We start from the raw sequence: 20213 nt of genomic DNA, 5'->3' as shown, positions 1-20213 counted from the left end.
TAACCTTTGTCCTACCTGTCCTGTTTTTTTTTTTTTTTACAGTCGTGCAAAGAGTTGACAATGTGTCTGAAGGCATCGCAAAGTATGGAGGAAAGATAGTTGCTGTTGAGACTGATTTGAAAAAGCTTGGTGAGTTTAATCATCTACAATATCTGGATGCAAAGTTCCAGAGAGAATACCGGTTTTGGATTTATTCTGCAAAATCTGTGTCTTTTTAGATGATCAAACGGGAGAGAAGTCGGAGAATACCACCACAGAGATCCAGATGTTCAAGAACAACATCTGGACTCTTCAGAGGCAGCTGTCTGCAGTGGAGGAACACATCCGCAGTGATCAAGTTAAGCTGAGTCAGCTGCAGAACATTGGCTCGGACATTCAGAGCAACCAGGGCTCCTTTCAGGGAGTGCTGCAGACGAACGCAGCCACCTTGCGCTTCGTGAATGGCACCCTGCAGTCTTACGGCAGCATCATCCAGGGTCTTCAGGAAGACACCGTCAGGCTGCAAAGAGAACTCCAGCAGCAGATGAGGCTTCAAAACCAGGCGCTACTTAGCATCGGCAGCTTAAACCTCACCCAGGCCCAGCAGAGAGGCCTCATTGCTGCTCTGCAGCGTTCCGTGGATGACACCAGCCAGGCCATCCAGAAAATGCGCAATGACTTTCAAAACCTTGAGCAGTCAACGCGACAGACGCGCTCTGACACTGAGTGGCTTCGAGGTAAAGTGGAGAACTTGCAAATCTTGGCTAGTAATGCCTCAGCTCTATCCAAGGCTAACAATGATAGCCTTGAGGATGTGGGATCACAGCTCACCTTTGTGGCCAACCAGCTCCAAAACACTAGCAACCTGGCTGATGCTCATGACCAAACCTTGAGGGAGATTATGGATCAGCAGAGGAACTTCCGCAACCTCACGTCCACCAAGTTTGACCGGTTGGAGGTGCGGCTCGATGAGTCGGAGCAGAGTATGGATCGCGTGACTGGCAACATCAGTTTCACCACGCAGCTTCTGGGCGCCATTAACCTTAACCTGAATGGGTTACGCACTTGTTCCGAGACCGTCGGCCGTCACTCAGACTTCTTGTTAAACCTCAACAACAGCATGACAGATGTAAGGACAGATGCAGCTGCTCTGAGGTCCCAGCAGGAGGAGCTGGCTGCACGTCTGGACACGGAGGTCACGAACCTCTCTATTGTCATGGGGGAGATGAAACTGGTGGACACCAAGCACTCGCAACTCATAACCAACTTCACGATTTTACAGGGTGAGGGATGTTTGGCTTCAAATTGTCTTTGTGTGCTTGGAATTTTAGCAAATATTGCTGATACTAAGATGAGAATCAGATTCCTATGACTCTCGTGATGATATGTTTAACAGCCAGATCTGATTAGCACCTAAGCTTGCTATTGTCTAATGTTATAGTAAATGTAAGGTTTAGTTCCACAAGGCCAAGGTAAGAAAGCTAAAACAAACATCATACAACATTATCCAAATCATACCTATGTTTCAGGCCCTCCTGGTCCTAGAGGCCCAAAAGGGGACAGAGGATCACAAGGACAACCTGGAACTTCGGGCCAAAAGGGAGAGAAAGGCGAAAAGGGTGTCCCAGGACTTCGAGGACTTAAAGGAGAGCTGGGTATCCCAGGACCACCGGGTCTGCCAGGGTTAAGAGGTCTACCAGGTGCACCTGGCAACCCTGGATCCAAAGGCTCCCGAGGGTCAGGAGGCAGAGCTGGACCTTCTGGAGCTAAAGGAGAGCCTGGCACTGCTGGTTTGCCTGGAAGAGACGGACAGCCTGGTCCTCAGGGTGCACAGGGTCCACCAGGTATCAGAGGCTCAGTGGGACCAGCTGGGGAGCAGGGGCTAAGGGGTCTACCGGGACCAGTGGGGCCTCCAGGGCCACCAGGGCCACCAGGGACACCAGGACAACCAGGAATCCCAGTAAGGGCTTCAGTAATGTCTTTGGGTCCTGTGCCTCTGCAAGATGAAGCAGTAGCTCCAACACTTTGGGCCCCCGGTAAGGCTTTTGTTATTATTTTAGTCGTGTTCTGCTGTCTGTATAAAATCACTTTGTTTATATCTGGTGTAGCTGAAAGAAAGAATTGAGTGAGCTAGCATGAATATATTTTACTTGATGAAATAAAAGTATCTCCATGAAGACATTCAAGAGGGTTATTGGGGGGGGAAATGTCATTAATTTGTGAATATTAACTGCTTAGTTTTGCTTAGTTTAGCATAAAGACTGTAAACAGTTCAGCTGTAGCAGTTTCTGCCTACTGGCTGTAGCTCCACGTGCCAGAGCGAAGTATTGAACTTGTCATTAATGGATGTTTTTGCAGGATGCCCTGCCGAGTGGGACAGCTACAGAGACAAGTGCTACTTCTTCTCCAAAGACTTGCACAGTTTTGACGACGCTCAAGCGACGTGCAAGTCAAAGTCTGCGTCATTGTTGATCATCGACGATATGGAGGAACAGGTGATTACATTCAGCTGAATATATTTTCCCCTTATCCAACCTACTTGTTTACTAACTGACTTAAAGATCCATTTGGTAAGAATTACTGACATCTAGTGGCGAGATTGCAGATTGCAATGTACTATGACGGCCTTTGGTACCAGAAAAGGATGTCAAGACTCTCTCACCATTCTTTCACTGCTTTTCCTTGTTTTGTTGGTTTACATATCGGGTTAAGAGTTGTTCTTCTTTGTTTGTGTAATAAAGTTTGGCTTCAAAATGCAAAATAATAGGCTGGGATTTGGGCTTCCATAGCAACAAGATGCCAACCTCCATAAAGTGCAGCCCTTGCCAAAAGTAAATTTTTTATCAACCATACAAACAAACTTGGGTGGGTAGTATATTCAATTTCTGCCTGTAAACCCCCCTAAATGTGACACGCGTGACCTTTAAAGTGTATCATTGTGCGACAGCGTGTGAGGTCACTTCTTAGTTAATGACATGTGCTTCTTCTGTCCTCAGAAATGGCTGCAGAAGCAGACATTTAAGGGTTACTTCTGGATGGGTCTGACTGACAGGGAAGAGGAGAACGTGTGGCGTTGGCTGGACGGGACTCAACCTGCTTTCACGTCAGTATTAAAATCAAAGCCGGCTTCTGTCGGAGGAAAGATTTCCCCTCTTCTAGGGAGGGATATTTCCTTTCAGAGGAGCATAATATGCAGCCGTCCAATAATAACAACAAGCGTGGAACGTAGGATTTTTACAGATTATGCTGCAGGTTTTCAATTGCATGAAATTACACCAAATAAATGATCATATTCCTGTGAAGAATCTCAACTTTATGGTTGTTTTTGATCACACTGACGTGTGAAACTCCACTCCTCAAGCCTGCTGCTGCCCCTGTTCAACCTTATACAATTCACAGTTAACTCTCCATTCACTCTCACTGTAAATGTGATGTATGATCGCCCCCTGTTGTTCTTCTGCAGGAAGTGGAAGCCGGGTCAGCCTGACAACTGGGGCCATGAGCATGAAACGGGAGAAGACTGTGCCGGTCTCATCCATAACGGGTTATGGAATGATTTCTTCTGTGAAGATCTCATAAGCTACATCTGCGAGAAGCAAGTGGATAACTGTGCGTCACTTTCTCATTAGCGCTTAACCTATTTATGAAGTTTCAGAAGTATATTTTCACACACTTATGTCTTTTCCGTGTCTTCTTCTGCAGTAACATCACCTGGATCGTAGCAACGTCTTGACATCCAGCTTGCAGTGAGCAGCTAGACTTGGCCCATGTGGTACTGGTCCACTGACTGAAGAGTCCACACGGGGGAGAGCAAAGGGACACATTTGAAATAAGCCCAGAGCTGCGTCATCAAACGTCTCTCCGTCGCTGAAGAGATGACCTTTCTCCTCCAAAGTGCAGCACGTGCAATACAGCAGGGCAACCACGGACGGAGGCGAGTGACTTATATTTTTTATGGTTAATTGAAATGCATTCTATAAAACCGTATACTGTGTGCAACCGCATTATCTGAATGTATATATCATTATGCAACGTTTTGTAGGAAAACAAATTCTATGAAGCCAAATGGACTTATTTTAGTACTTTTTTTTTAATCATACTATTATCTAAGAATGTTTGTTTTTTTTGTATAAAAAGGTACAAAATGATGCACAAAAACATGTTGCTGATAACGCTATCTTTGAGGAACTGTTACCTAACCTCCTGAATGTCTTTATATCATTTTCATTTATTTGAATAGGAGTACGTGCAAATAATTACACCAGTATAATTTTATAAGTGAAAATCCTACCTAAAATTTTGAAAATGTACATCTGTCGGGTTTAAAATACAACACTATGAAAGATGAAGGAAACACTTGGAAATAAATGTGTAAAACCAAAGAGATCTTTGTGTTTCTTTGCTTATTTTCTTTACATTTCCACACCATCATTGCTCATCACGTCATCACAAAACTCTCCTCAGTATTGTAGAACTTGAGTTTATTGACTTTACACAAAAAGGTATTTTCACATTTTTTTTCTATTTATTTCCTTGTGATGTTTTTTTTTGTTTGACGTTGACTTTTTAATCTTTTTTTTTTCTCTCACTAAACCCAGAGTGTAAGTTGATTTCCGTAGATAACCATCGACTATCGACGTCCCCCCGTGATCATTTCACATCCCGTTTCCTTTCCTTTGCTGTCGGTCAACTCAAACCTCACAGTCACTCCCTTCAGCTGCACAAAAGATTAAAATCTTACAATAGCACCTTTGGTAGGAGGGAATTAAGCTAGCTCTCTATCAACAAAGACATTGGAGTCTTTAAAAAAACACAACAGCGACTGAAGACTTTGAACGGTAGCTACTAGTACTTCCTTTGAAGACTCCAATTAGTTTAAGATGCACTGACATCGTAAAACAACACAAAATAATGCAGGAGCTGAGCCAAGACATTAAGTTTGAACAGGGTTTGCTCTGACACAATATTATTAAGAATAAATTATCCTTAAGAAATATGTTTTTACGATAACCTGCTTGGTTCACATTGCATCATTTACACATCTGCTACAACAGACATACACAAAAGAAGCAGCATCTTGTCTAAATGTAGATTTATTGTTGAGGTATGATAGAACTATAAATATTCTCTCTTTTTTTGAAGCCACACTATGTAAAAATCTGTGGTGTGTGTGTGTGGGGGTGGGGGGGGTGACAACTCTTTACAATCCATGTTTCATTTCACATGAAATGAAGCCTCTCAGCGTTTCCCTCTGTCTCCGTCAGGGAGCAGTGAGGTGTATCGTGGCCTCATGCTTTTTTTCACGATTCCATTCGTGTTTCAGCTGCGTAAAACGTGTTTCCAATACGATCGATCGGGCTAGGAATTCATCCTGTAAACGATGAACGCCCCATGTTTTTTTTTTGTGTGTCTTTTCTTCCTCGTAGTCGCCGGTTTTCAATTCCGTTATTAGACGAGTCGTCCCTTCCCGGTCCTGTGCGATGATGAAGAATGTTAACGGCGGATGGATGCTAAGATGGAGATGAGGTGGTGGGGGTGGGCAGGCTGGCTCAAACGAAAGGCATGAGGTGGCGCTCGTCTAGTCGTCCTTCTCCACTATGACCTCCCCGTGAAGCACCTTCCTCCTCTGCCGCAGCATGTGGAAGTAGAGCTGAGGAAACACTGGAGACAGGGGGGAAAACGCAAGTGGGTCAATAGAGAAAGTACAACGATAACTGATTAGACAAATAATCTGAACCAGGCCCTGTTTATTAACGTTTTATAATGTCAAATATAGTACAATAAAAGCTTAACTCGTGTACCAGTGGTACACGGGCTTCCTCTGGTCATACAATATGAAAATCTGCTTCCAATTTGTTGAAAAAATCCTGCACTTTAACCTTTTTAGACAATGTTGTCATGTACCCTTATATGATTGTCTCGCAACGTATTTATCATCCAAAAATCACTCTTAACGTCAAGTTATTGTTGTGTCTTCCTCATCAAATCAAGAGACGTTCAATTTATGACATCATTTGCTGCATTTCTACTGTATGGTATGGAATATTGTGGCATTTTAGCGCACATTTACTCATCGTGAAAATCATTTCTGGGATGCAAAATTTTGAAATTTGCTCTCGAGAAGTCTTCGAAATCTCTTTAATATGCAATTTTCACAGCTTTGTTTGTTGATCTCACCCCAAAAGGTTATTCAGATTCTCAACATAAGTCGCTGGTGGTCTATTTTCAAAAGTGCAGGAAACACTATTTTCTGAAATAGGCTCACATGGCACGTGGGATGATCACAAGGCTAAAAAAAAAACCTTGACCACCCGTTACAAGACGTCCAGGAGACAATAATTGCGCCTGACACGTCAACGCGGGTCGTGTCTCGTCTGGATCACTATCCCTTTTAGCTTCTGCCCTCACACGCCTCGATAAAACGCACAGTGTCAAACTGAAGAGTGTTCCTTACGTGGGATATAGGACAGCATGACGACGATGAGGCAGTAATAGTAGTCGAATGACACGTTATACTTGTTGGGGAGCCTCATGGAGTACATTCCAGACCGGCGTACAAACGGTAGAGCAGCGTAAATGGTCAGCAGTTCTCCGGCGACTCCCAGCGGGTACAACACAATGAAGAGGTTGTATCTGGAAGAGAAAAAAAAAGGACTTTAAATGTTTTAAAATTGTCACGCAACTGGCCTTTGGTTCGAGTCAAAGCACTCGCATGCAGTCAACCGAAAACAAAACTACTTTAATGACAAAATGCAGTGAGTAACACTTGAACTGTTGTTAAAATTCCATCTTTTGAGTCTTCCCAAAAGGCAAATGAACATTATAGACATTCACCAAAATTCACAGGCCACTATATTTAGTGCCTTTTTATTTTTTTCATTCATACTCTGCCAGCACAGCCGTTATTCAGGCCAATTTGGAGCTCACTCTTATCGTCCAGGGAGGGACTGAAGGAACCAGGGATTACAAACCACCAACAAGAGTTATAATTAGTGCGACCTGTTGAGATGTTAAGTTCTCGCCCATTAAAAATAGCTGTGGTTAAAATACTGGTAATGGACTTCCCCCATTACCTGGGAAATCGGAGAAATTGAATTAACCATAACAACAGATAGATAGATAGATAGATAGATAGATAGATAGATAGATAGATAGATAGATAGATAGATAGATAGATAGATAGATAGATAGATAGATAGATAGATAGATAGATAGATAGATAGATAGATAGATAGATAGATAGATAGATAGATAGATAGATGCAAAAATAAGTGTGTATTGTATGTACATATTGAGGTACTGAAGCAAACTAACTCAGCAGGAGCTACTGGGCTGGTGATGGGACGTGACTACAACTTGGACAGAGATCTGAGTTCCCTAGTGTAGAAAAAAAAGAAAAAGGATTTGGTTTGGCACTGTACTGTAGCGGGCAAAGCTTGTGCCTCTGGCAAATGTCAGCGGCTGAATTACTGCACTAACACAGTGGCAACGGATATCTTTTCACAACCTGGCGCCCACACGGTCTCTAATGTTGGATGGCAGGCAGTGCTGCTCCATTACAAGGTAAAAGTAGTCTACTGTACAGGTTGATTTGTACTGGGAGAAACTAAGGAAAGTCAGGAAAGGCCCATTTGAATGGCTCTTTTGTGCAGCATGTGTCTCTCATCTGTAAATAAGGTCTGTCACTGCGCTTTGTGACAACTCGAGGTCTTTCCCTCCAATGCAATATCTGCCATGACTCAGGCCAACCGGGGATCCTGCATTTAGTCAAGACGGCAGCAAAGGCTCTGGGGTTGGGGGGGCTTTAGCGTCTCAGCGGATGTGAGAGAAATGCTGCGGGAACATTCCATGACCAAAACAGATGGGTCTTAAAAACAGGAGCAGCTGAACATGAGCCGCTCGCTCTCCAGGGGCCTGGCGTCTCCTCCACGCTTTAAGAAAGACGTAGAGGGAGGGTGGGGGTGGGAGAGTCAGTCAGGGCACGGGAATCAAAACAAAAAAGGGAAATTGGGGATATGGGACACCAAAGAGGCAAATGCATTGATAAGTTGCTGGCAGGCATTTGAAATAGACAGAGAAAACGTCTCAGCAAATTCACGACATCTATATTTATTCATCTCGAGGAACACTCGAAGAGATGCCTGTGAAGCCTGTGTGTGCTGGACAACGCTCAGTGAGTGTGTGTGTGTACAGCTGACGTTCTCCGATTTCAGCTGAGCTACTGTCGAGACACACCGCCACGTCACAAGTACGAGCATTATGTCACTCCGCGTCACACTATAGTGTCTGTTTTCAGATCCTCACGCCGAATAGTATTTTTGAATTGAAATAAAGATGCTGCCGTTAACTGACGATGGTAGAAGTATTTAACCAATATCTTTCACTGGCAGCAGCATTTAAAAAGTCCAATGTGTAACATTTAGCAGGTTTTCTTTGCAAAAACTGAATGAACTTGGATTATGTATCCTTAGAATTAGCCACCAATCTTAGCACTGCCACTGCAAAAAGCTAACCATAGTTTCCTAACGCCCTTTGGAAAGAGAGGTGTAATCCTCAGTCTCACCATTAGATGTCACTAATTCTCACACGCACTGGACTTTGAAGGATTAAAAGAGTTCAGTGTTAGCACTTATTTCATGCATTGCTGACAATACACGACACACCAGGCCAAACATGCTAACAACAATGCAAGCTCAATCTCAACCACACGGCTCATGGCATCTCCACCTGGCCCATTTGATGAAGTACGGCAGGTGGTGGAGCAGTTTGAATGTGTAGTAGGAATATCTGGTAACCTCTGTCACTGTCCACACAACCAGGAATAGGATTACACTTTCTTCATTCTGGATCTTTCCATTTTTTTTAAATATACAGAGGAGGGAAGAGGTTCAAATAAGACAAAATAAGTATTGTTTGATTACATTTCATCGCAGGAAACTATGAGAATTTAGCGTTAGATGATACTGAATGTCATTAATGCATAACTGTGTGACTGGGTGCAATAAAGCACATGTTAATTTTTCACCTGTCTGATGCTGTTGGTGATGAACCACACCATGAAAATCCGTGAACACACTTGCACCCCGGTCACTATAACAGAAGTCCTCACAATTCCTACGATTGTGGAAAGAAAAAAACAATAATATGATATATGGTGGTTTCATGAATGAGACTGAATAAATAAATAAAAAGACAAAAGAAAAAATCATCACATACCAACTGCACAATGTCCCACCTGTAAGATGAGATAAACGTAAAATTAGCACCACCTTGTTAAATCCTTATCGTGCAGCTAACACACCAAGTCAACACTTACCTCAACTAATGCAAAGGTCTGGAAAAACTTGAGTGTCCTTGCTATACTCCTGTACAGACCCTTGTGTGTGCCTTTTTGAACGTAGAAGCGCATCATTGCAATGGCCAGAACCAGCCACCTGCACAAGAACAACAGGGAAAATGACATAGAAAGGCTGTCCTAATCTGATGCTAACATTGTCATAGCTCTATTGTTTTAATTCTTTTCACAATATCTGCTCATTAAAAATGGATGGTAAACCTTAGGTTCTTCTTATTAACAAGCTGTGGACTGATGGGAACTCGTGCATCATTAATCCTGCCATCAAGAAGTTGCAATGCAACATATGAAATAGTCTACTGGTCGTGTGCTGATAGGACAACAAACTGAACCTGAAGTCTGATCTGCAGACCAAACAGAACTCCTACATTAAAGACGCTATTTAAATGATAAATTAGTATTGCAAATGCCAAGTAACTCATCTTGAAGCTTCTTCAAGGGACAAATCATTTTGTTTGCATTAAGTTCTCAATTATTTGAATAGGTAACTGCTATTTTTTTTTTCATTATTCAAGTTTCAACTGTTGGCTTTACACACAAGTTTGATAAAATGGTTGATTAGTACACCTAAACTTTTCACATGGTTGGTCTAAAATAGGGAGATGAACTGTTTCTGTTGTAGCTTTTTGTGCACACAGTATAAAAAACATGGTTAATGTAGGAAGACGGCAAACAAAACACAGTGAAATCAAAACAGGGCAGGTGGAGGAGATCCATCCACAACAGACAATGACCATGAAAGACTATCTCTCATCTTTTACAGTGTCAACAACAACTTTGTGTTAACGTGGTGTTTGACGACTGCATGGAATATAACACAGCACAGAAGGGCTTCAACTAATAAGTATACATGTCATTGATTTGATTAATCTGCTGTATATGACTGCATTCTAAATTTATGAGCAATTACGTATTAATAAACGCCAGTCACTTTGTTGGAGTCAACATGAATAATAATACAAAACCAGAAGACAATCAGTTAGCATTTGTTTAAATGTAAATGTTGACAGTAGCTTTTAGGGTTAGGTACATTTCAGTATTTCCCACGTTCCAGCATGGTCTACATGGACCATGTCATTGGGGAATCCAAATTAGTTAAATGCATGTGTGAGTGAGCAGCTACTTCAGTTTACTGCTATTAGTTTAAGGACAGTTGTGGTTGCCAACCGCTAAATGGCAAAATCTGGCTTCTGAAAGAGATCTTGTAGCATCACCACAGCCAAAAAGTAACGTGTAAATAATAACACTAGCGTAACAGGAAGTCACACTAAACATTGCGCATTGGACAAAATTTATCCAATCAGGGTTAATTGCAAAATTCAATCATGTAAACGAGACAAAGTAAACAACAACGGCACAGCACACCTACAATTGCAATTGTTTTTGTGTAACTTTATGTGTCGTCCACCCATCGTCTGCAGCAGGTGACAAGGACCACATAGAAATAAGGGTTCCAAAAGGGTCCGTCTACAAGGGCTGAGGTTCTACCTGGAAACTGGTTTTTCAAGGGTTCTTGGTAACACTAATGGTTCCAGTAAGAACCATTTTGATCCAGAGAACCCTTTAAAACCCCTTTCCTGGATAAAGGATTTTAAATGGGGTCTTGGTAACACTAAGGGTTCCAGGTGGAACCTCTATAAAAGGGGGTTCTCCTATGAGGACAAGCCGAATAACCTTATATGATTCTACTTATCACTTTTATTTCTAAGAGTGTACTTCTTAGGCCTCACTTTTCAATGCTTCGTCCACGTCATCTTCATAGTGTTCTGCGTACTCAATCTTACATTTCTCGCCAGGGGTTTTTCCCGCCGCTTATATCCTTGTATTCTTTGAGCAATGGTTTGTACATTTGTGGGTACACTTAGAACTAAAAGGAGAACCCTTTTGGAGGGTTCCACCAAGAACCCTTTTAAAACCCTTTATTCAGGAAAGGGGTTTTAAAGGGTTCTCTGGATAAAAATGGTTCTTACTGGAACCATTAGTGTTACCAAGAACCCTTGAAAACCCCTTTGTTCGGGAAAGGGTTTTTCAGAAGCAAATGGTTCCAAGAAGAACCTCAGCCCTTGTAGAAGAACCCTTTTGGAACCCTTATTTCTAAGAGTGTAGGATGGAAGTTGAAGTAGGTATCGGTAAACATTTTCCTAAGAAGGAAATACGTCTCAATGTCTAATTTCTGACCTTTAAGAGAACATTATGTCAGGTTTGGAAACTCTGCTCTTATTTAAAGTATGAGTGGACACCTGGGCCTAGTTGCAGCTGATGTCTGTGAAACCATTAGACTGACTCTTCGATAATCGACACACGTAGACTATCTACACACACAGTCCCTTTGACCCAGGGCCCTCAACTTCCTTTCAGACGCCCCTGTTTATACATTTGTAAACTTACATTTGTAAATGTAAAAAAGTAAACTTCTAAACAGTCTCCACACACACACACTCCACAGTCGCAGCAGTGTTGAGCTCCAGTGTCAGCGCTCGTCTGCTGCTGCTTCTTCTTCTAAACTTATCAGCTGTGGGGCCTTTGACGCTGACACTGACAGTCAGCCCTATTTGGACACGGGCTGCTGCTCCTCTCTGTCACTTTTACCGCACACCGTCCATTCATTTTCACTCACTCGTACAAAAGAACCACCATTTAATTTATATTTAAGAAGTTTTTAACTATAAAAGTTAGCTTGGTAGCTGTTTTAAAGACAAATAAAGGGGAGAGAAAAGACAGAAAGCGACGCCGTTGCGTCGCTAAATGCAGCGAGCTGAACAGGCACTTTCACACAGTCCTATAAACAGCAACACACGCCGCTAGTGTTTTAAGGTGAGAGGATTGATTTTTTTTTTATTTGAACAATTAATAACACACGTACCCGGCGGTCATGGCGATGTTGTAGAAAGTGAGCCATGCTGTGGCGAGCGTGCTTTTCGTCCTCTTCTTGTTGTTGTTTTCCTTCTCCTCCACCGTGCCGTCCTCCTCGCTGGACGCCATGGTACCGGGGGCAGGGTGGGGTAGTCAGGGAGGGAGCTGACAGCTGGGGCTGTGGGGAGGGGAGCAGCGGGGTCATCCATCCGTCTGTCCGCCCACCACGGCTGCCCTCTCTCGCGGGACTAGTGCGTGGCCTACCGGAGAAACTAGGACCTGGCGCCTGTAAGATAATACTGTATCATGAAGCTGTTATTACAGGGGCGTAGCTTAAAAAAAAAAAAAAAAAGGAGACCACCATGGAGAGAATAGGGCCCCTGTTTTACAGGAAGTGGCCATTGTTTCATTACTAATGAGGGTCCACATTAGTCTGGAGCAGGGGTCTCGAACTCAAATGACCTGGGGGGGCCCGTGAGCATCTAATCTGGTCAGTAGGGGGCGGTCATGTCAAAGAAAAATCTAACTTTTTTGGGAAAAAGCAACTGTTTGGTTCGAGGTAAGCGTATATGATAGTGCTGTCAAACGCTAACGCGTCAACGGCATTTAATGGCGTCGACGTTAACGCACAACGCGTTTCCATTGCGACTGACAGGAAAAAGATGCGCGTGACGTCTGTAAAGTAACGCTAAACTTTAAAAACAGAGGCACACATACGCAGTACACAGGTACGCTAGTTATTTGTAGCGCTGCTCTTTTCCTTTAATAAACAGACCGCTCCAGTTTGCTAACGGCGCTAAAAGGAGCTAATGCAGCTAACGGAGCTAACTGGTAAACTGTGCCCATGACGTCATGCGCTTTTTTTTTACTGTCAGTCGTCATGGAATCGTGTCATGCGTTAACCTATTGCACAGCACTAGTATATGAGCTTAAAATTATACCAGGATATTGCATCACAATAAGGTAATAACAATATTGTTGGCAATGTTTCACAGATTTTCATAATAAAAGAGATTGTGTCGATGTGGAACGATACATCGTTTTACAATAAAAACTTATTTATGAAGTAAAATTAATCTAATCTGTGATCTAGAGGCAGGGTCATACTTACTGTTTCTCACCAGGAGTTTATCTACGTCCATTCCAAACGTTGGAGTACTAAATTGCAGGAATCAACATAGCGGAGGTTATTTTTATTATGCTTGATCTGAAATAGACTGAAACACAAGCAGATAACATGGTGGTGGAATGGAAGACCATTACAAGTAAGTTGTCCCATTAATGGGGAATATTACTCGTTGGGGTTGCCTGGCAGACACGTCCTCTTATCTGGCATGTTGTACTGCAACTGTAGGTAACTTCTTTGTCGTTTTCCTAACCGAGTGGACTATTGACTCCCACGATTTCTGGTGGGATTGATCCATTTCGACTGTCATCGTTAGCTCCCAATGAAGGACAAAATGAACGCAAAGTATTGAAAATAGGCTCCATCTGTCTCCATCTTTTGCATATTGAGTATAAATGGGCTTCATAATGAGATAACGAGAAGAAGAGCGTGCCACCAAATTAACTTGAAAGTGTTGTGCTACCATATGTGTGGTACGGTGTACGGTTAACAAAATGTGGACGTGCTCGTCCACAGATATGGACAGATGGCAACATTTGCATCACACGGACCATAGTGGACTTCACATGGATGCAGAAAGTATGACCATAAAGTGTAAGTTGACTTTGGTTTATGTTGTGTGCCTAACAGAGTGTCTGGTGAGATCTTCTGCCGCTGTAGCTCATCTGAATGTTGAGACATACACACAGGTATCAATCTGTGCTCAGATCCGCTCTCACGGAGTCACTGCCCGAGAAACTGCATCAACGCAGAATCTAAAATTAGCTCTTCTAATGGCACGGTGCAGAAATGTGTGTAAACTAAAGACAGCACCAAATATAGTCCAGGCCACATAATCCTGTGCCTGTTACTTGATCAAGTGTCCAGGTGTCTGTGCACAAGTACAAGCACAATGTCCTGCCGTTTTAGGCTGTGGGTGTCGGACCAAACAAATCTGCAATGTCATCATTGGCGTAAATGAGCACAGTGTCAGGTCAGGAAACTGTGGCTGAATCTCCGTAGATATGAGCGCACTAATACAATCCACTCTTTTATGTGGCCTTTGGTGCCTTTTAATTAGCGTTTTAGCGGAAATAGCCACTGTCTCTATCATCACTATTATATGCCATCAGTATAATATGTATGATGAACTGATGATGTGCTGTGACATTACAAATTAATAAATGATACATCATTGTGTTTCTAACAGTTTGCAGTTATTAAGTTGTGCCACTAGATGGCAATGTATATATATATAAGACAAGCCTTCAAGTTTTATTGTAGCTTTTTAGTGTTGTTTTTATTTGGGCTGTGATCAAGTGCACCCATGTTTTATGATTTTTAAAACCAGTTACGGTTAATAACAAGGTTTTCATTTATGTAGATGTACTCGTTTAGGGTTCGGATGAGGTTTGCTGGCCGAAGGACTGTGTCCCTTTCTCCTGGAAACAACAAAAACAGAGTTATTTTCCTCCAGAATTTGCAATATCAAACTAAATATCATGCACAATATTGTAGATGTATAGATTGTTTATATAGAGAGATGATATAGCATCATACATATGTTTTTTTTTATTGTCAACTACATATAGTTCCATATCAGAAAAAAACACTTTTATTTTGAAATTCTGAAACCCTTCAGGTTGGCGTTTTAGAGCTCTACCCACAAAGAAATGATCATTACCATAAGTCCTTTATCTTTAGCGGCCATCAGATTGTTAAACCTTTATTCCTGCAGGAAAATCTATTTATTTATCACTATAGGAGCCATATATCAATTTCTATTTTCTGGGTTTATTCCTCCTGAACATCAGGGGGCGTGATGGTAAAGGCAGAGGCTGGGCCAGAAGACATTTAAGTTCATGTCATTGATCACAGGTGCCTCTAATTTTGGGGAAGTAAACAGTGTTTGCCTGTGCTCGGGAAGACCTGCTGTGTTGGATGTTTTACGGTTGAAAGACTTTGTATGGAAAACTTGAGTGTGTGGACAGTGTGCAAATCAATGGGATTTGGCCACTACAATCATTATCATTGTCAATCGCTGTGTTTGCACTTGACATTGAGTGTACATCGACTGTTGACATGGGCAACTGTCGTTTCTGTTGCTTGTTTCTGTATTTATTTGTAACTTATATGTATGTCTGGTGTTAGGAACCACTGTAATTGGATTGTACTTTGTTGTCTGGACTGAAAATATTGACCTGGGTGTCATTTTGAAGATAAACACTTGTCCTTCAGGGTGTTCAGAGTTAGGTAACCTGTGTTTGTATCCTGAATATAATGAGAGTTAAGACCCAGACACACCCCTGTCCCACCAAGGTACACAATGCCTAGTGCAGTGTAAGCAGAGAACTGGAGCTGCGGTGTGTGGAAAATGCTAGTGGAGGCAGACAATGCCCTGGTCCGAGGCCTGACCAGGCTTCAGAGGGACAGGGGTCGCCTAACTGCGACAACAGCCCCCATCTCCCTCCCTTCTTACTCCCTTTTTGCTCCAGAATGGGCTCGGGGAGAACACTGAAGTTCGCCGTGTGCGAGGTGCTGCAGTTTGCGGGCCTGTGCGTCCCGCTCTTCATCATCATGCAGAGGTTTGCGGTCATCGTGGCGAGAGTGAAGACCTCGGCGAAGCCTCCCGGAGACAGCGGCACGGCCTACTGGTTGATCGTGGCCTCCTCCGTTGCCTACGTCACCTCCACCGCCCTGCTGGTCTGGGTTCCCGTGAAGTACATGGTCTTTATGAAAAAGAAGTTCCTCATTCGGAGGAAGAAGTGGTGAGTTCCTCTCGCCCTTTGCCCTGATGTCAGCAGCTGGAATTCCAGTGTAACTCATAACTGAATGTTGGCTTCAGTGGAAACAGGCCTGTTGCTGGTTTGAGCTGCACAACGACTGTGAAATATCATGATTAAGCATGATAATGTGCTCCCCCCCCCTATCCTTTGTCTTTGTATCAGGAGGCCTGTGGCACTTGTTTACGTGGTCCTGTCCACATTACCCTGCTTTGCCTTCCTCATCGCCAGCTCTGAGGTACATTCAGTTTATTCATTTATTTGTCTTACTCATAACCTATCATTGGCGTCAACACCTCTTGTAGTTATGGTGTTTGCTATCTTTCTTTTAATAAAGATTATTCCTAAAATCTAAAGCTACCAAAATGAGCCTCATGTTTGCAGAGTTGGAATTACAGGGTAAGACCTCTGTGACTGGACTAAAGGTGATGATTTGTGAGGAATCCTTTGCTTCTCAGGGGACACATATACAGCTTTATGGATAAGGAGCTACTGATAAGCAGCTTGGTTCCTCTTCCTGTCCCAGCCACCATTGTCAAATCATCTGTCCATGCGGCACAATTTCACTTCCTTACTGGCTGCAGCTTGGATCCCTTTTCATGTGGCCATCTCTGAAGCGCAGCCTGACTTCTTGGCCCTTGCTTATCTGGTGTGTTTTACTTGAGAGCCGTAAATTCTGCGAAGATAACCAGATTGCTTTGTTGTGTGTCCTCTTCAGTCCTGACTCAGGAAAAAAATCCTAAAGCAGCAAGTGAGTTAGCCCTCAAACCCAGAACTAGAGGTGTTGACATGTTTTATGATTATGGCTGGAAAATGAGCTGAAAAATGACATGAAATTGTGCTGTATGTTGAGCTTACTGTGTTCTGGTTGGTCCTGCAGGTTCAAATAAACAACAACATGAAGTTTGACATGTTCACAGAGCTCCCGGTGTCACTCGTCCTCTCCTCGCTCATCTGCATCGATGTTGTGGAGAGGATACGCCAATGCAGACTGACTGGTCAGGGTGAGTGAAGCTCTCGTGAACACATCAGTGTGGATGCTGAACTTTCTCTTTACTAACTGGTGCGTAATAGTGAGAGGTTTCCAGCTGAAAAAGCCAGTCCTAGAACGAGAAAAAAAGGTGAATATATCCCCAAGATATTGTAGACTTGGTGCTCACTGCTGATAGATGTGTTTACTTCCAAAAAAGGAATGTTTTAATTGTTTAAGGGGACTAAGGGCCAATTCCAATTCCTATCTTAACCCTCAAGCTCAACCCTTAATCTTAACGGGTCCTCAAAATCAAGTGTTGAGGGTTATTTTGTCACTTAGAAATGGGACACCCCTTAAATGCAGATACGTCTTCAGACTGTGGGGGGCAGAATAACGCAAAAGCTGTGTTCAGTCTGACTCCAAAAAAGAAGAAGAAGAACACATTTACGTCACGATTATATATTGCGATTGTCAGTTAGTTATAAGATGATACTCATACAAATACCACAGCCACGGACATATTCAGCTGACAGTTACCACACACCACGGCTTATTGAAAAGTAAACCATAGCAAACGATCGCTTGTCCAACACCGCCGGCTATTGACAAAAGATCGTAAAATAAAAATAAATGTTACGCAACAATGACGTCAGTAATCCATAATATGGGCCTAAACTAAGATACTACAATGGTTTTCATCATTTTATATCTCTATTAACAAAGAAAATACTTAATTTGTAGCGTACTCGTTTCGCTGCTTTGGGCGCCATCTTTGTTATATGAAAACACACAATGCATTCTGGGTAGCCCTTGCTCCCAAGGGTGGTCTCGGAAAATCTCAATATTGAGGGCGATACAGCCCTTAAACTTGCTCCTCAACTTAATTTTTCAGAGAATTGGTACAGCACTTGCACTAGCGGGAGCGCGCATTTTTGAGATTGAGGGTTAAGCAAGGAATTGGATTTCACCCTAAATCTAGTGTATAAGCTGGACTCTTGTGCCTTTGTGTCTCCAGCTAATAACAATGTGGAGAGAGACGCTGAAATTCCCTCTGCTGTCCTCACACACGTGGAGCAGGTCACACCGGTAGCACCCATCACTCCAGCCGTGCCCGGGCCAGCTGCGCCCAGGCAAGGTGTCCCTGCTCCGATGCAACCAGGAGCAAACCATTTCGCCGGCAGAAACCTGAACGGAGGGGTCACCCGGCCAGAGACCAACGGGACAGTGCCTGGTATAGCAGGCAATCCTGGGAGAGCGTTCGATACCTCTGGACAATCAGCATACCACGCGTCTCCGTACACCTACACAGGCCCGCTGAGGTTTCTGTGTGCCAGTGACGCCCGTGCCGAGGTGATTGTGGACAGTTTCCTGTTCTGGATGGATACAGTTGAGATGGTGCGAGTGGCAGGACACCCCCTGGTCTACTACTCAGGCTGGGTCTTCCCCATCTATATCTTCAGCTACCTGTCCTGCCTACGCGTGGTGGTCATGCCCCACAGCCCCCTGCTCTCCTCACTCGGCGTGGCTCTGCAGGACTTGCCCTTTTTCTTTGTGCGCGTTGGCCTCGTTGCCTTCTTTGGTTTCGTCACGCCCCTCGTGTATCTGATGAAGAACCTGCTGGTGTGCCTGGCCTTCGTCTATTTCAACTTCATGACCAAGTTGAGAGTCTTCAACACAGAGAGGATGTTCTTATGAACCCTGACACTTCGAGCTAAGACATTTCGACATTGGGTTGGAACAATCAGGAGCTGAAGGATGTTCATAGATCATGCTGCGGCCACTGTTTTGATCCATACAGGCCCGGTATTGACATCCATCCTGAGTGATCCGGTCATATCCAGATCATGGTAAATACAGATCTGAATGCTTTGTCAGGTCATAAAAGCAATCGCTAAAAAATGTGTTTTTTAGGATTCACTGACGTTAACTGAAGGTGGTTTTTGACCTTTCACGTTTGGAATTTATCCCGTTTTTCTTCCCGATGAGTCCCTGGGAGACAAAGCTTTCCTGTCATTATTGTAGAAAACATTTGAATACCTTCCTTTCCTGTAATCCTGCAGGAACATTTTACAGATTTACAGTTGATTTTCCGGGAGAGAGGGAGAAATGGTGCAATTGCAAAAAAAAACTTTCTCGCTCTTATTTTGTTTGGCATTGTGTGACTTGGACCCAAAACAGCAAATATATTTAAAGTCTACCACTGATTCGTTGCAAATAAATGTCTCATTTCATTCATCAAAATGCAAAATATCTGCTTTTACTTTTAAAACTTATCATCATCATTTTAAGTAAGGTTTTTGTCTGTAGCTTATGTGAGCAGCACGGAGGGGGGTATCACTGCAGTCTGAGGACAGAGTGGTCAGATCTCCCCTAACTTCCCTCAATAGGAAGCAGGATTTCCTTCTGTGCTCTCTTTCTCCTGACCTGTATCATCACTGCACTCCTCACCCGAAGCCTTACAGAAACCTCCTGGGGGCCTGATAGCCTACAAAAAAAAAAAAAGAGTCACGTCAGCAAAGCTGCTGCAAATCAAGTCATTTAATCCTCATCCTTGACACTGGCACTCTCTGTCAAACCAGATTTCATTTAGATGTTGTGACACCTGAAACGGCTTCACTCTGTCTTGTTAAATGACATCAGCACATATTTAGCATCAACGGAAGGTCTATTTATAGCAGATATATATATATAAAAAAAGAGTCTGCTCAGATACATTGATTCTCAAAATGCATCAAATGATGCATTCAAAATAGATCTATTGTCCTCAATGTGAGTTGTATTTCATTATTTTATTTCCTTAATTCCGTGGAAGTTTGTGAAATAGCTGACACAATGTGTTTCATTTTGAATTATGATTTGTGGTTTTTATGTGTTACAGAGAGGTGTTATGATTGCTTGCTTCCTGTTTCTTCCTTTTGCTTCATCCTTTGCAAAAAAAAAAAAGATACTGTGGGAGTTTGCTGTCATTTGACCAGAGCTGAACAACCATGTGACAGGATGTCCATCACTATGATTGGGGTGGTGGGGGTGGGGGGGCAGTGCCATGTCCCTGTGTTCCTGTTGCTCCATGTCACACACCTTAGCACACTGCAGGACTCCTCTCCTCTCATGAATGGGAAACTCTCACACCACTTCTTCCACCGCTGAGTGCACACCACACATCGA

At 43.1% G+C, this 20213-nt stretch overlaps 3 protein-coding genes across 3 annotated transcripts in view; 2 read left to right on the top strand and 1 right to left on the bottom strand.

Moving 5' to 3' along the window:
• The window catches only part of LOC310937398 (collectin-12-like), a 43015-nt gene extending 38692 nt beyond the window's left edge, over positions 1 to 4323 (top strand). The window contains exons 4-10 of the mRNA XM_083901653.1: positions 43 to 129; positions 219 to 1262; positions 1509 to 2015; positions 2338 to 2474; positions 2976 to 3082; positions 3443 to 3588; positions 3682 to 4323. Coding sequence (XP_083757779.1) covers positions 43 to 129; positions 219 to 1262; positions 1509 to 2015; positions 2338 to 2474; positions 2976 to 3082; positions 3443 to 3588; positions 3682 to 3701 — 2048 coding nt within the window. The 3' untranslated portion in view covers positions 3702 to 4323. The remainder of the gene's footprint in view (positions 1 to 42; positions 130 to 218; positions 1263 to 1508; positions 2016 to 2337; positions 2475 to 2975; positions 3083 to 3442; positions 3589 to 3681) is intronic.
• Positions 4324 to 4443: 120 nt separating this feature from the next.
• On the bottom strand, positions 4444 to 12374 carry hacd1 (3-hydroxyacyl-CoA dehydratase 1). The gene is made up of 7 exons (XM_083901654.1): positions 12198 to 12374; positions 9296 to 9413; positions 9196 to 9214; positions 9005 to 9093; positions 8707 to 8828; positions 6434 to 6612; positions 4444 to 5640 (listed from the first exon to the last, which is right to left on the bottom strand). The coding sequence occupies exons 1-7, from the start codon at positions 12314 to 12316 to the stop codon at positions 5558 to 5560; spliced, it is 729 nt and encodes a 242-aa protein (XP_083757780.1). The 5' UTR covers positions 12317 to 12374; the 3' UTR covers positions 4444 to 5557.
• A 3292-nt stretch (positions 12375 to 15666) lies between these two features.
• LOC310937556 (transmembrane protein 236) lies at positions 15667 to 18743 on the top strand (the record flags this gene model as incomplete). The annotated part of the gene is given in 5 exon segments (XM_083901839.1): positions 15667 to 15768; positions 15771 to 16060; positions 16241 to 16313; positions 16956 to 17079; positions 18064 to 18743. Coding segments are annotated over 5 exon segments (1269 nt in total).
• Between the last annotated feature and the right edge of the window lie 1470 nt (positions 18744 to 20213).

The sequence above is a fragment of the Microchirus variegatus genome (assembly GCF_963457635.1).
Source record: "Microchirus variegatus genome assembly, chromosome: 15".
Lineage (NCBI taxonomy): Eukaryota > Metazoa > Chordata > Actinopteri > Pleuronectiformes > Soleidae > Microchirus > Microchirus variegatus.
The sequence above is the reverse complement of the archived record's forward strand: the minus strand, read 5'-3'. Positions and strand labels throughout refer to the sequence as shown.

Bases quoted from the DNA above. Each gene is read 5' to 3' on its own strand.
- hacd1 (XM_083901654.1), bottom strand. From the start codon at position 12,316: ATGGCGTCCAGCGAGGAGGACGGCACGGTGGAGGAGAAGGAAAACAAC. The intron at 8,829-9,004 runs GTGAAAAATTAA...AAAAATGGAAAG, and splicing joins TCACCAACAGCATCAGACAG to ATCCAGAATGAAGAAAGTGT. The intron at 6,613-8,706 runs GTGGAGATGCCA...TTTCTCTTCCAG, and splicing joins TACTTCATCAAATGGGCCAG to ATACAACCTCTTCATTGTGT.